The 14,648-nt window shown below is 49.7% G+C and overlaps 1 protein-coding gene across 3 annotated transcripts in view; it reads left to right on the plus strand.

Annotated features, from left to right (window-relative positions):
- RAI14 (retinoic acid induced 14) overlaps nucleotides 1–14,648 on the plus strand; it is a 191,431-nt gene that overhangs the window by 151,069 nt on the left and 25,714 nt on the right. For all 3 annotated transcript variants that reach the window (XM_075540916.1, XM_075540915.1, XM_075540917.1), the window contains exons 5-7: nucleotides 10,077–10,141; nucleotides 12,696–12,753; nucleotides 14,118–14,188. In XM_075540916.1, the coding sequence (XP_075397031.1) occupies nucleotides 10,077–10,141; nucleotides 12,696–12,753; nucleotides 14,118–14,188 (194 nt within the window). The remainder of the gene's footprint in view (nucleotides 1–10,076; nucleotides 10,142–12,695; nucleotides 12,754–14,117; nucleotides 14,189–14,648) is intronic.

Here is a 14,648-nt window from a genome sequence, read left to right on the forward strand (position 1 = left end):
ATCACTTAAGGCACTTGGAAACAAGAAAGGAAGACATGGAGGACAATAGGAAGGCCGAAGAAGGAGACGTGTGTGTGTGTGTGTGTGTGCGCGTGTGTGTGAGATTCTCACGCACATGCTCTGCCCCCTGTTTCTGATTGACTTGCTCTGAAAACATTCATTCCTTTGCTGTGTTTTTAGGCTGCCCAGATGATCCTTACTAGCAGCCACTGTTGACACATGGTGACCAAAGGAAAACGAAGGGAAAAGTTACCTTCCCTAAGCAAGGATCCTAGGAAATCCCAGGGTCTGCAGCCCGGGATTCTACCTTACTGGCTACTCACGGGATCAAAGCAACAACTGATGTTGCTTCATGTAATCTGTCGGACATAAGAATCATTCAATTACAACCTTTTTGTTCGTTAATTTTGGAAAACGATAAGTCTAACCGTACAGTCTTTAGGGTTTTTCATTCATTCATAAAGGGGTCACTTCCTTTCCAAAAAGAATTACATCTTCATAGTGGTCATCTTGGGTGGCTACTCAGATATGCTGTTACGCAAAAGATAAATGTTTTGAAAATGTTGTTTTCAAGTACTGTTTCCAGTTTTTTATTTCGTGTGAATCATTTTATTCATTGTGAATGTTTACCCTTTGAGAATAGGTTTGCATTTTTAGGAGAAGCCAAAAAAGACTTTAAGTCAACCCAGGTAAATAAATGAAGCTGTTCAGACCAATAAAATCATGTTTGGTTGAACATACGGAGTGACAGAACCATGACGGGGAAAGTACCGTGGACGGCTAAAAGAACAAGCAGATCTGTCTTGGAAGGAGTACAGCCAGCGTGCTCCTTGGAGGCAAGGATGGCAAGACTGTGTCTCAAGTACTTTGGACATGTTGTCAGGAGAGACCACTCACTAGAAAAGGACGTCATGCTTGGTAAAATAGCTGGGCACTGGAAACAGGTAGCCCTTCAACCAGGGGGACTGACACAGTGGCTGCATTGATGGGTTCAAAAATAGGAACAATTGTGAGGCTGGCACGGTCCAGGTATTGTTTTGTTCTGATGTACGTAGGGTTGCTATGAGTTGGGACAGACCCAATGGCACCTAACAATAACGGGGAGTAATTGAATTGGCAGAATCATTTTTTGAACAGTAGTACAAAGAGTTGCAAAAATATTTTGTGAAAACTGAGGGATGGAGTCAGTGGACTTGTGGGGAAAAAAACCATAGTCTCAGGGATCTCAAAGGACTGTTGGCACAACATCGTCCACAAAACAATATCTCTCCCATTTGGGTGAATATTCACCACTTGGGTGAATATCGACTGGAGTCTTAAAAACTCATGAGCAACCATAGGTCTCTCCCTGTCTGGGAGAAATAAGAGTGAGGAAAATCAAAAGACATACGGAAACAATTAGTCGAGTGGACTCATAGACCATGCAAACCTCAGTCTTCACAACCCTGAGACCAGAAGACCCAGCTGGTGCCCGGCTACCACTACCAACTGCTCTGAAAGATTCCCATTAGAAGGCCCTGGATAGAGTGGAAGGAAAATGTGGAACAAAACTGAAACTCATGGACGAGACCAGGCTTGCTAGTTGGATAGAGACCGGCAGGACCACAGTCTATGGTCTTAGTCCCCGTATAGGTCTACACGTGAACTCCCCCTGTGATAGAATAACCAACCATTGACGACAAAAGGGACTCTATTTACCCAATGACAAAGTTCATAGGCTAAGGGATGAAAAGAGGAATAGAAATAGGAAACACAGGTACAAAATGGACTGATGGCACCTTGGGGGGACTGTACAATGGATGAGTTCAAACAAAATGTGTACGAATTGTTAAATATAAGCCTCATGATCTGTTCTGCAAACCTTCACCAAATTTTCAAATAGTTTATATATATATTTGATTTGGGGGGGGGGAAAGGCAATACCAATTGAGGAATGAATTGTTTCCTTAGAAATACTAATTTTATTGCTGACAATTATTTTGTTTTAAAGTGTATTGTTGTGAGATGGTGGTGGTATCATCTTGTCCAAAGAATTTGGGCCTTTATTCCTGGTTCTTTGGAACTGGACAAGCACTTGAAGTTAAGGAACGGAGCTGAGCGACCAAGAGGAGCAGCTGGGGACGGATGCTCACTAAACCTCAGGAGCGAGGTGGAATGTAGTGAGACTGCTAAAATCCCTGAGCCTTAAGGCTTAGATGAGCTTCTTGGTTGACCGTGTATATGAGAATTTGTGTTTTCCCCATTATGTATACAGAATCTCCTAGACTTCATGAGTCTCTTTATTTGTATCCTTTTTGGTTGTAATAAATCTGTAGCCACAAGTAAAATAAGAAAAGAAAATGCCCAAAGACTGAAAAAGGAAGACTATGCTTAGCATTTCTCAAACTGAAAGAAGAGCCAAGCCTCGAGATGAAATCTTTCTAATGACTTCGGAAGCATCCGAAAACGAGGGAAGAATGCAGAGCTGCTGAAGCAAAAAGAATTGCATTCAACTATTTGGATTGCAACAAATTACGAATCACATGGCAGAGAACGGGCGTTCCAGAACACTTGCTTGTGATCGTGTGAAACCTGACCTGGATTTACGGGCAGTTCTTCCAGCAGGAGCACGGGAACACTGACTGGCTTACAGTCAGGGAAAGCATGGGTCTGAGTTGTAGCCTTTCACCATACTGATGAAATCTGTATGCTGAGCAAGTAATTCAGGAAGCTAGACAGTAAAGCTTGGGGGAAGGCTCCCTACCAAGCTACATAATGCAGATGCCACCACCTTGCTTACCGAAATCAAGGGTGACTTGCTCTTCCTGGTCAAATTCAGACTACGGACTTCAATGTGGATTATACCTCTCAACATAAAGGCAACAGAAGTTCTCACTACTGTACTAATAAAAACATCATGTTTGTCAAGCATTTCATTTTACTTGGCTCCATCATCAGTGCCCATGGACACAGCAGTCAAGAAATCGTTTGCAAAAGACCTTTTTAAAACGTTTGAAAACCCAGGTTTCACCTGAGGATAAACGCCTCCCAGTATTATTTCATGTTGCCTCATTTGCATGTGAATGCTGGACAATGAATAAAAAGGCCCAAGGACAATTAATTCCTTTGAATTGTGACAAATTGGCAAAGAATATGGAATATATCATGGATTGCCAGAAGAAAGAAGGCCTGCCTTGGGAGAAGTCCAGCCAAAATGCTCCTTGGAAGGGAAGATGGCGAGACTTCCTTTCACGGACTAGTCCCTGAGGGGGACACCATGCTTGGTCAAGTAGAGGGTCATTGAAAAAGAGGGAGACCCGTCATGAGCTGGACTGATGGTGGCTGCAACAGTAGGATCCAACATAGGGACAACTGTGAGGATGACGCAGGATCGGGCAGCATGCCCTTCTCTGGGACACAGAGAGGTCACTCTGAGTTGGAACTTGCCGGCACCTAGCAACAACAGCAAGGATGCTATCTTCCCTATGAATTCTTTGACTCCTTCTAGTCGATGATGGAATCCATACGGGCAATGAGAGATGGCAGAGGCTGCCTATTAGTCCATTTGAACGCTGGCGTTCTCTTACCACATGCCACCCTCGTGGCCAACAGCGCCATAGAGACTCGGCGATTCCACGGACTCCCTAGGTGGCCAGGGCGTCAGGCATGCGGCCCCCACAGCTGGCCTGCAGGAGAATGGTCATCTAACGTGTGAGCTCAGGCCCAGCCCTGGGCAGTGCGGGTCGGAGGGAGAAGGCGCCTGTGAGCAGATGGAGAAGGATGGGAGGAGGGACTGTCTCCATCCCCGGAGTTTCCAGGCTTGGAGTGACATCCACCTTTTCCAGGCACTTAGCTAGCAACACCGGTGCTTTGCCTTTGCTTGGGGCAGTTGTTATGACTTGAAAGTCATCCCATGAGAGCAGTGTGACTAGCAGAAGCACCCCTAATGAGATGTAGCCTTCTCCAGGAGACGGGGTCTCTGGTCTACAAGAATCTCCCTCCACAAACAGTTTCGTGCAGATGAGGCGGCGGCTGCTCTGAGAAGCCACAGCGGAGGGCTGGCTGGGGATCCCACCGGTGATGGTGGGAAGGGCCACAAGGGAAAGCCTCCAGAGCGCTGTGGGCCCCCCATTATTTTTCACATATCCCGTGAGATGACAAGGTGATCTCTGAGCTGGCTGCAGGCGTTTCCCTTTCCCCACAAGGTCAGCTCCGCTTGTCTAGGGCCACTTTGTTCTCCTTTGGCCTGGAGAGAGGCTCTGCCTTCTTTCCCATAATTCCTTCAAAGCAGGCCAAGGGGGCAGAGGAACCAAGCAGGGACGAAGCTGCCTGAGAGGAAATTCCTGATGTGCTCGCTGGACCAGCACAGCCCAGCAGTTGCTCTGTCCCTTGTGGGGACCCGTGGGCTTCAGAGGAGAACGGTGCTCAGCATGGATTCCCATTACCATGACCCTTTAGAAGCATGTAGGCAGGCCTTTCTTCCTGGGCACCCGTGGGTGCATTCACACCACCCTTGGGGGTACTTGTTGAGCTTAAGTGCTTGGACCACCAAGGGTCTTCGAAAGAAGCCCAGCCAGGGTTGGCGGGCCACCTTTTGGTTAGATTGCTCCCACGCGTCACTTTCATAACGATTGGAGTTGTCTGTTTCTTTCTAAAGCACTTCCCCTCAACACGCGGTCCATTCAGCTCCTGGGGTCTGGTCTGCTTGGGCGCACTTAGTACCCTATGGCATGAAATAGAACTGCATGGAAGCATTCGTCACGGTTGTAAAAGGCCCCCAAGTGGATTATGCTTGTTATCAGTGTTTCATTGCAGCCTTTGCTTCCAGATTGGCGTAAATCGTGAGGGGATGTGTTTGACAGTATGTGACAAGGTATCAGAACGAGAGAATTTTCTCTCTCGATTCAAAGTCCCCTCACAAAATGGGTTGGGAACCCCGGGCTCCTGCCACTGGAGACCCGCCAGCCCGCCCTGCTCCTATAACTCCCTGCAACCATTGGCAGAGCTCAAAGGGTTAACACCGCACCTGCCAACGCAGCTTTAGTATAACCCAAAAGAGTGTGTGTGTGTGAGTGTGTGTGTGTAAGTGTGTGTGTGTGGAAGTGTGTATGTGTGTGAGTGTGTGTGTGGAGGGGGGTGTCTGGAAGTGGCCACAGCATGGAGCTTTTCAGCCCCAAAGCAGGATGTGCGACCCTTGTCCAAGCCTGGTCACCAACCAAGAATATCCTTCTGAGCCTCCGGACTCAGACTCCTTATCCGCGTCACCATGTAGATGTGGTGAATGAGATCCAGCAGACTGTGGCTCTCAGGTGTAATGCTCCCACGCCACCACCTGTCTGCCATTGTATTTGTCTGGGTAGACTGGAGAAACAAATTCATAGACACTTATGTATGTAAGAAAAAGCTTTATATACAATTGAAAATTGAGAAAACATCCCAGCCCAGTCCATAAATCTGATATTAGTCCATATGTCTGATACCGATCTATAAATTCCTCTTCAGACTCATTAAATACATGCAATGACGCCAAATGCAGGAAGATCACAGGCCAGTGGGCGGATCTGGTGGCAGTAGAGACAGCTCAGTGCTGACAGGAGTCTCCATGTGACTCCTTCAGCTCCAGGGCTCTAGCATAGCTCCATATGTCTTGTCAGCAAGCATGTCTTGCAAGGAGTGAGCATGTGTCCCATCTCCAGCGAGCTATTTATCTCCTCAACCACCTCCAAATGAGGTCATCAAGTGGCAACCTGATTGACAGACTAAACTCCACCCCTTCACCCTTGTCTCAAATTGATGACAGATTATGGAACTACCACAGTCATGTTGTCATCCTGAGATGGCTTGTGTGAAAGATCAGGAACGGCCAGTCCATGGGGAAAGACATCATGCTTGGTTAAGTGGAGGGGCAGTGAGAAAGAGAAAGGCCTTCGTCGAGATGGATGGACACAGTGGCTATGACTATGAACTCAAGCCCAGGAACAGTTGTGGGGGTGGCACATGACCGGGCAGTGTTTCCTTCTGCTGTGCACCGAAATGAAGACACCTCACAACACACAGCAACGCTCCCACATACATAACACACATGCATATGCATACAACAGTGCTCCCACATACATAACACACATGCATGTACACACAGCAATGCTCCCACATACATAACACACATGCATGTGCATACAACAGTGCTCCCACATACATAACACACATGCATGTAGCGGACATGGTGTAACATGGGCAGCATATAACATATGTAATGTGCATAGAAAACTAGCACACAAGGGGTGCCGTAGTTATGTAATTTAATGTCAACTTGAAGATATGTAGAAGTGTAAGGGTGGAATTTAGCCTGTCAATCAGGTCACAGCCCAAGGGTGACTCCTTGTGGACATAGCCTTCTCATAAAGAGGGTCCTAGGAACCTCCCCTCCCCATGCCTCACCCCACCCCCATCTTCACCTTCCTGCTAGCTGACCCTGAGGGCCGCCAAAGCCACTGCCTTTGGATCCACACAACTTTGCACCCACCGTCCTGTGATCTTCCTGCATTCTGCATCATTGCATGTGCCTTCATGAGTCCGAGGAGGGACCCACGGACCAAAGTTGTCTTTTGATCTTAGCAATGAGACACAGATTTGGGGGTTATTTTAAGGGGGGGCGGGGGAAGACCTTTTGGCTATTGCTTAGGAAGACACATCCCAGCACCAGCCAGCAGATAAGACACCTGCTTCTCTCAAAGTGTGCCCTCAGCCCCGGGCCCACCTGGAGCACGTAGAGTGACATGCAGAGCCTGTGCCTTCGTGTATCATCAGTTTGTTATTCTCAGTTCTCCTACCATGCTGTCTTTGGAGAAAGCAGCCCCCCCCCCCGCCCCATGGGGGTAGTCTATGTGGAACAGCCTAGGGACGCAAACACGGACAGGTGGCACACTCAGTATGACCAGCCTCGGACTTACAGCCAGGATGTATGTGTTCCAGAAGTTCATTTGTGAGGCCTTTGTTTAAAATGCCAAATACGCTTCTCCTTAGACCCAGCGGGGCAAATGGCGGTGGCGAAGGTCCAAGCTGGCCCGCCAGCACTTGTCTCAACCGCAGGGTAACCCAGCTCTAACGTGCTAAGCTCCTTGCATCCTGGAAGGGGGGGCACTCCACATAAGAACAGGAAGGAGGGGGAAGATGCAGGAAAGATGCTTTGTGCCGCGCTCCCTAATCCTGGGCATCTGTTTCCTTCTCCGAGGGTTTGGGAGGCACCTCCCCCTCCCGGATTGTTGCTGTTGGTCCTTCGCCCCTGTCTGTGTGCATCACAAGGAAGCGTGTCCCGGGCCTGGGCCATCCGCATCACAGTTCTCAGGCTGGCACTCATCAGGGGAGCAGCAGGTCAAGCCCTGCGGCCCAGGATCTTCCTCCTTTTCGCTGTGCGGCTACAGGATGCCCTTCTCCAGGGACTGGTCTGAAAGCAGGGAGCTATCCCAACAAGAGCTCCCGGTCGATTACACATCAACCTCCTTGTTGCCTTGGGTGGCCCACTCTAAAAGAACTCCTTTCAAAGCAGACGTCTGGGCATTTGACCCTAAATAAGACGTGTGTGGCTCACTTTCTGAGATGCGTTGGGGGTGAGGGGTGGGCAGAGAAGTTTTGAACCTTCTGGATAATAGCTGAGTGCTCAGCTGGGTGCCCCACTGCAGGACGGCTTGAGGGACCTTACAACCCTTTCATGTACAGCGATGATGTTCCCTAGCCATATAGCCTCTAATTAGTGGCTCTCCGGCCAGTGTTAAGAGTTAAAAGAGCTCAGCAAGGAGAAGTGACATTTTGGAACTGGGCCACCATATGTTAGTGGTCGTCAGTCCAATGTGGCTTTGCCCTCTCCCAGGCAATGCTTGGCCGTGTTTAAAACCGTTCTGATGGACACGACTAGACATCTAGTGGGCAGAGCCCAGGGATGCTCGTAACCCTCAGTTGCACAAAGCTCTGTCCTGCGCACGAAGGCTCAACAGGCTGGAACTTGAGAATCGATGCGGGAAGACGGCTAGCGAACATGACAAGGGAAGTTGGGGGAAATGAGGAGCTACAGACAATGACTACAAAACTTAAGAAAATGTCCTAAAGTTGATGGTGGTGATGACTGCGCAGCTCTGCTTAATATGATTGAACTCTTGAATGACGAGATGTGTGAATCAAACTCCACTGCCATCACGCTGAAGCTGCCTTACACTGACCCTACAAAGGACAGAAGAGAACTGCCCCTGTGAACTGTCAAGATTGTGACTCTTTATGGGAGCAGGAGATCCCATCTTTGAACCGGCAAAATTTATCAATTTTAAAAATTGATATTTTTTCAAATAGAGGCAAGCAAACACACTGTGGATAAGTTAGACGGGACAGGGGCGAGTTCTGGTCAGTAAAACAATAGAGGCAGAAGAAGAAAGGAGTTACAAGCAACCGAGGAAAATACTGTGATAAACACACAAGAACGTAGGGGTTGATGCGTGGATAGATATGCAGGCCGAGCAAGTGTGAGAGGGAGGGTGGGACTGGATAGCTATAGATATATATGCTATTTGTCCATGGGTATTTACCTTAGCTGCATATATCCGTGAATGTGGTAGAGCACACAGGTAGCCAAGTCATGAAAATGTCTTCGATGTAATCAAACACCTCAAAGGAATCCCCTGCTGGGGATTCAGAACCATGGTCTCGGGAGATACCTTGGCCAGTTACATGGCAAGAGCCACAGAGACCGTGTTCTGCATCGTCCTTAGGTGAGTAGAACCGGAAACCTCAGGAGCAGCCGTGTAAGCAGCGCTTGATCTTTCCCTGTCGAGAGGGAAGAAGAGTAATGAAAATCCAAAGCTTCATGGAAACAAATCGTCCAGTGGATGGATGGACCATATACACATCGGCCCCCACCACCCTGATACCAGCAGGCCCATGCCGGTGTCCGACGACCGCTACTACCTACTCGGAAAGGATTGCATTCCAAGGGCCCAGATAAGAGTCACGGCGCAGATACGTAACAGGACTCAAGATCATCAAAGCAGACCCAGCTTACTTGTTATAGAAGTCAGAGAAAGGGAGGAAGGAAGGAAGGAGAAAGAAAGAAAGAAATCAGTAGACCGCCCTGAGACTACCTCTTAGTCACCCTTCAAATCTGGAAATGAGCTCACCTACATAGCTCAATTTTCCATTGGGCAAAAACCCAGGGGCGTGAGGGGAACAGTAACACGGGGGTGGCATGCACATTTTAGAAATAATCCGCCATTTCACACCAGAAGGGGAGCAGTTACCCCAGGACAAAGGTCAGATGGGAGGAAAGAAGGTGGAATGGAAACAGGAAGGCAGTGACATCACTCACTGCCTTCAAGTCAATTCCAGCTCGGAGCAACCTGAGAGGAACCCCATTGGGTGTCTGAGACCTTCAAATCTTTAGGGGGGCAGACGGTTGCATATTTCTCCCTCAGGGTGACTAGTGGGTTTGAACTGCTGATTTTGAGGTTAGTGGCTCACTGCCTAGGCCCCTACACCACTCGGGAAACTTGGAAGTGAGACGATAGGACATGAAACAAAATGTGTGTAAAGGTTGAATGGAAAACTGATCTGCTCTGTAAACCTTCACCCAATTCACAATAAAATGTCAACCAAAAAAAAAAGTAAGGTTTGTAGCAGACCACTTTGGTATGATTTGTCAGCTGGTGGGCTGTGCTTGCCTTGATTGGGTTTCTAGGCATGGTGGCTGTCTCCCTAGCCTGGTGTGGCTGCCGTGGGTGGGACGTTGGGCATATTGGCAGCTGAAAGCAGAACTTTCTAAGTTGGGCATCACAGATCTACCACAGGCCTCCGTCTGAGAGCTTAATTACAACCCGGGAGCATGGCGCTTGGTAGGGGGGCTGGGAGTGTTATCTGGTGGGTGGAGTGTTCCCTGCTTTCTCCGCTTTTGTCCCACTGAACTCTCCAGAAGAATGTGAGGCCTGACTCAGAAGAACAACAATCCGGCCTTTGTGGAAGAGAGTGTATTTCCGCATAGTTGCCTCCGTTACGGAGATAAGAAAGAGATTGAACATGTGTGGCCTCCCTTTCCAATGTTCTCGTTTCACCCCGCGCAGGACACAGCGCTCTGCACCTCGCAGCCAAGAACAGCCACCTGGAGTACATCAAGAAGCTCCTGCAGGTAAGGCGTGGCAGCTCCAAGGTACTCGGGTCATTTTCATAACCTCAGGGAATCTTACCTCTCAAAGAAGGAATGGCTCCTCACTGCCATGCACATACTGAAATGCCATCCCAGAACCTTGGGTTTCCATGAGACACTCCCAGGGAGGCGCTCACTGCCCTTGCGTCCACTCGATTCATAGGGACCTTGTCGGACAGGGTACCACTCGCTCTCACTGCCATCGGGTGGATGCCGACTCCTAGCCACCCCATGGTGGAGCTGCCCCCCTGAGCTGCTTGACGGGGGTAGAAAGCCTCATCTTTCTCCCTCCGTGAGACTGGTGGTTTCAGACTGCGGATGTCGGACGTCATGCTGCACACCCCAACTTGGAACCCACTACAGCACCAGGGCGCCTCCAGGCAAGAGAGAGGGTCCGCATGGAAAGGTGGTGTGTCTTCCTAGGACCTGGCCTTTGCCTCCCCGTTCACCTAGCGCTGCTTGTTCTTTTCTGAAAACTTTGTGGCTTCTGAGACGGTTTTCAGAAATCTCCTTCCCTGCTGTGTGGGGACCAGGGATGGGTGGGGAGACACCTTGGCAACCAATGCCTTATCTTGCATCATTTTCCTTGGTAGAGCCTGAGTAGAATGCAGCTCCTTTGAAGAACAGCAAAATTGCAACCGCTGCTTCCTTGCCCGGACCTTGATGAGCTGGGAGCTCTTGGTGTTTGTTTCAAGTCCTTGGTTTTATTCGTCCTTATAATTTTAACTAGCCAACTCCCTGGTTCAGTAACCTTGCCAGGAAGTCTAGGAGGATCCCTGCAAATGACAGCTTGTCGTAAATTTTTTAAAGATGAATGCTTCGGGAACTGCCAACAGCGGCCTGGAGAGTGGGCCCCAGCTGTTGCCAGTCAAGATGCTGGCTGGCCGTTTGTAAGAGCCGCGTGGAAGAACAAAAGGGTTGGCAAGGTGGCCTGCTCTCTCTCGCTGCTGGCTCCGCGTTGGACCCAGCATCTTTCCGGGATGGGGCTAATGAAGAAACCGTGGGCCCCTTCTTCAGCTCTTCATGCTCTGTGGGACACAGGACTGCTTGTCTTGCGGTACATGCGGCAAGCTGTCACTGGGGCCAGGAATGCAGAACCTCACCAGGTCCTGGAAGCTACCTTCGAGACAAAGAGGGGCACTCTGGGGGTGATGTTCTGTGTGACTTCCGGCCAAAGACCAGGAAAATAGCACTTTACTTATTGGCCTCCTTGGGGCCCGGTGATCTGGATACTTGACAGCTCTGGTGTGCCCGAGTGTCCCCACCACCCCCTCCACTGCCCTGCCCCGATGGCTTTCTTGACCCATGTTTTAAATCTGCGGTCCCATCCCAGCTTGGCCCTCCGGAGTTTGCATCTGGCTCCGGTTTGAAGGGAGACCGAACCTGACCGGCTGCAAACCCTCCTGGACAAGGACCAGATACTCTAGCCTCTGGTGTCCCTTTCTATCTGACGATGCAAGCGGATTGAGTTTTCTCCGGGTTCTTTGAAGCGCTCAGACCGTTCCTCGTACTGTTCTAAACCCAGGCCAGCGTGTGGGGAGTGGGAACTCGATCTGCATTCTTCACACCACGGCCAGGCAGACACGTCACTCGACCGTTGCCTGGTCGCCTTCCCTGGCTTCCCCTCGATTCCCCACAAGAGCCTCCCTGTGGGTCGTTGTTGTCAAAATCCGGATTCTTGGGTAGACAGCACTGCTCAAGGCAAAAACGGTCTGGGCTAATTAGTTGACTGTGGCATGAGTTGAAGGTGACTTTTTGGAGACTAATGTGCTTGAGGCTGAAGGTTCAACAAGATCACCTCAGGGCGTTCGCTTGAGTGGGTCACCCCCACATTCATGGAACTCAGAAGTCAGCACACAGGAGGATTAAAATTCTGTGTCTCAATGACTAGCCCAACGGTTAGCTGTTCAAATTCACCCAGAGGTACCTCAGAAGACAGCCCGGGTGATTGGCTTCTGCAGTGTCCCAGTCTTGCAAACTCCATGGGATGGTTCTGCATTGTAACACGGGGTTTGCACGACTTGGAATCAACTTAGTGACAGCTAACAGCAAGAGCAACCCCTGACCCCCACAGCCTTGGCTTTGAGCTCCCTGTGGCTCCCATTTGAAAGTTCTTCCTCACACACTTAAGAGTCTTAGGAGAGTCTTGAAAGGACTCCTCTCCCTCCTCCGACAGCCACTGTTCTGCCCGCTGCTCTTTCTCCTAGCAAGTAGTTCCTGGCCACCGTGCTCTGGTGGCGCTGCAGACTAAGCACTGATTGGGCTGCTGACTAGAGATTGGTAGTTCAAACCTAACCTTTCTCTATCAGAGAAAGATAAGGTTAAAGGTTTACCATCTCTGGAACTGGAAGGAGCAGTTCCGTAGGGTCACTATGAGTCAGCATTGACCAGAGGGCAGTGAATTTGGTTTGAGAAGTGCAGCAGCGAGGGCTCGTCTGTCCGTCCTCTTCCATGCACAGCTCCATGGCTTACAGGGAAAAGGATGGGTGGCACTGAACGGGTGCAGTTGATGCTGTGTGTTCATTCTGCCTTGCAGTCGAAATGCCTGATTGACAGCATTGACAGCGCCGGGAAAACAGCTTTACACTACTCAGGTAACTCCCTTCCTGCGTGTGTCTTCTTCTGTCAGAGTAGCGTTCCCTTTCTGATTTTCCTATTTGAGCCGTTTCCCGTCCTGTACCATCCACGGTTGAATCCTTTGCCTTCATTGTTGTTGCTGGGGAGGTGGTTGTTAGGTGCTGGCCGATCCATGCTGACTCCTAGTGACCCCGTGCACAACAGAACCTAACACCACCTGGCCCATTCCTGGATCTGCATTTTACTCAGTGTGCAGATCGAGTACTGTAACCAAGGAACTGGGCTGTCAGGGCCCTCGCAGTGGATCCCACGTTCCTCAGCCAGTTATGGCAAATCAGCCCAGAGAGGCTGTGACCGCCCAGGGCTGACACGGTACTGTGTGCTGCTGGGTCACAGAGTTCCCTCCACGTCCCAGGTGTGCTGTTTGGAAATCTCAACTCCTGCCCCCGGTCGTTCCAGACCCCGCTGTTGTAAGGCAGTGCTCTCTTTCTTCCGCACTGGCTCCTTCTGGTTCTTAGGTACCACAATCTGTCAGAACAACCCCCAAACTCAGAGAGTGGGCTCTCTTTTAAAAAGCGGAGAAAAAGGAGACGGAGGTCAGGGAAGGGTCTTCACACGGAGCTTCCATGTCCTGAGGCCAAATGTTTGCTCTCTCCCCGCTCAGGGAGTTGTGAACCTTCATCTCCCAAGACATTTATTGACCTCACCATCTGGCCATGATAGATTATATCAGGTCTCCTGAAGCATCACTCATGCTGGACCCCCCGGGGGTCCCTTTTGGTCTGGTCAGCCCTCGCTGTCCTCCAGGCCCCAGCTAGATTGTGTACTGAAAAGAGGTTCTACACCTGGCACAAATGCACGGAGAATTCACGCGTTTACCTGCCCACCAATGCTTGAAAGTGACCTGGGTTAGTGTGTGTTATGTAATTGGAGGTTCTTTTTTAAGAGATCATCTAAAATGCTGGTGGGCCTGGGGCAGTGAGTGATGCAGACTGCTGACCTAGGTAGGGGTCATTGCGAACATCAGTCTGTTATTTGTCAGAGTTTTGTTTCCTGCTTGTCACCCAGCACCAAATGATAAAGAATGCTAACACTGACCAGCTGGGATTAGATTCATGCATTCCTTTGATTTCAAGCTGTGGAAAAGCCGGGGCCTACCAGAAGCTAAGGCAGGCATCTGCCTGTGGGCCACGGGCACTGACTGGCTTTAGGCTGAGATGCTGCTGAAATTCAGCAGTCACTTGAAAGACCCCTGACGTCGCTTGCCCAGCACTGTGCGTCTGCGGTACGATTGATTCGAGGGAGTGTGTGCAGAGGGAGTAGGACGTGGCACTTGGTCAGCTTGTAATTCTGTGATGTTTTTGTACGCTCCTCCCCTCAGCGGCACAGGGCTGCCTTCCGGCTGTGCAGATTCTCTGCGAGCACAAAAGTTCCATAAACATCAAGGACCTGGTAAGTCCCATATGGCGGCCGGGGACGGCAGACCCCTGTGGGATGGTGGTGGTGGTGGTTTGCAGGCGTCATTGAGTCGATACCAGCTCCTCTGGGAGAGTCTGCCAGAACTGCCCCATCGGGTTTGCTTGGCTATCCTCCTTATTTGGACCAGATATGCTTTCTCGAGGGGAGCATCTGGGTAGGTTTGAACCACCAACCTTTGGATTAACAGCCCTGTACTTAACCCTTTATGCCACCAGGGCTCCTTTAGGAAGACGTTGCAGACTTGAGTATTTGGCAAATGTCTGTTGCCTTTGCTTTTGCAAAATAGATTTTTATGATAGCTCCCATTTCCCCCTAAACCATTCATAAGACATGTTAGAGCATGTACTTCCTACATATGGATATTTGTTTCTAAAGCATTCTACCATCAGCCTAAATATTACCAACGTTTAAGCCTTGGTTGTTAAAAAATTAA

This window comes from Tenrec ecaudatus, chromosome 2 (assembly GCF_050624435.1).
Source record: "Tenrec ecaudatus isolate mTenEca1 chromosome 2, mTenEca1.hap1, whole genome shotgun sequence".
Taxonomy (NCBI): domain Eukaryota; kingdom Metazoa; phylum Chordata; class Mammalia; order Afrosoricida; family Tenrecidae; genus Tenrec; species Tenrec ecaudatus.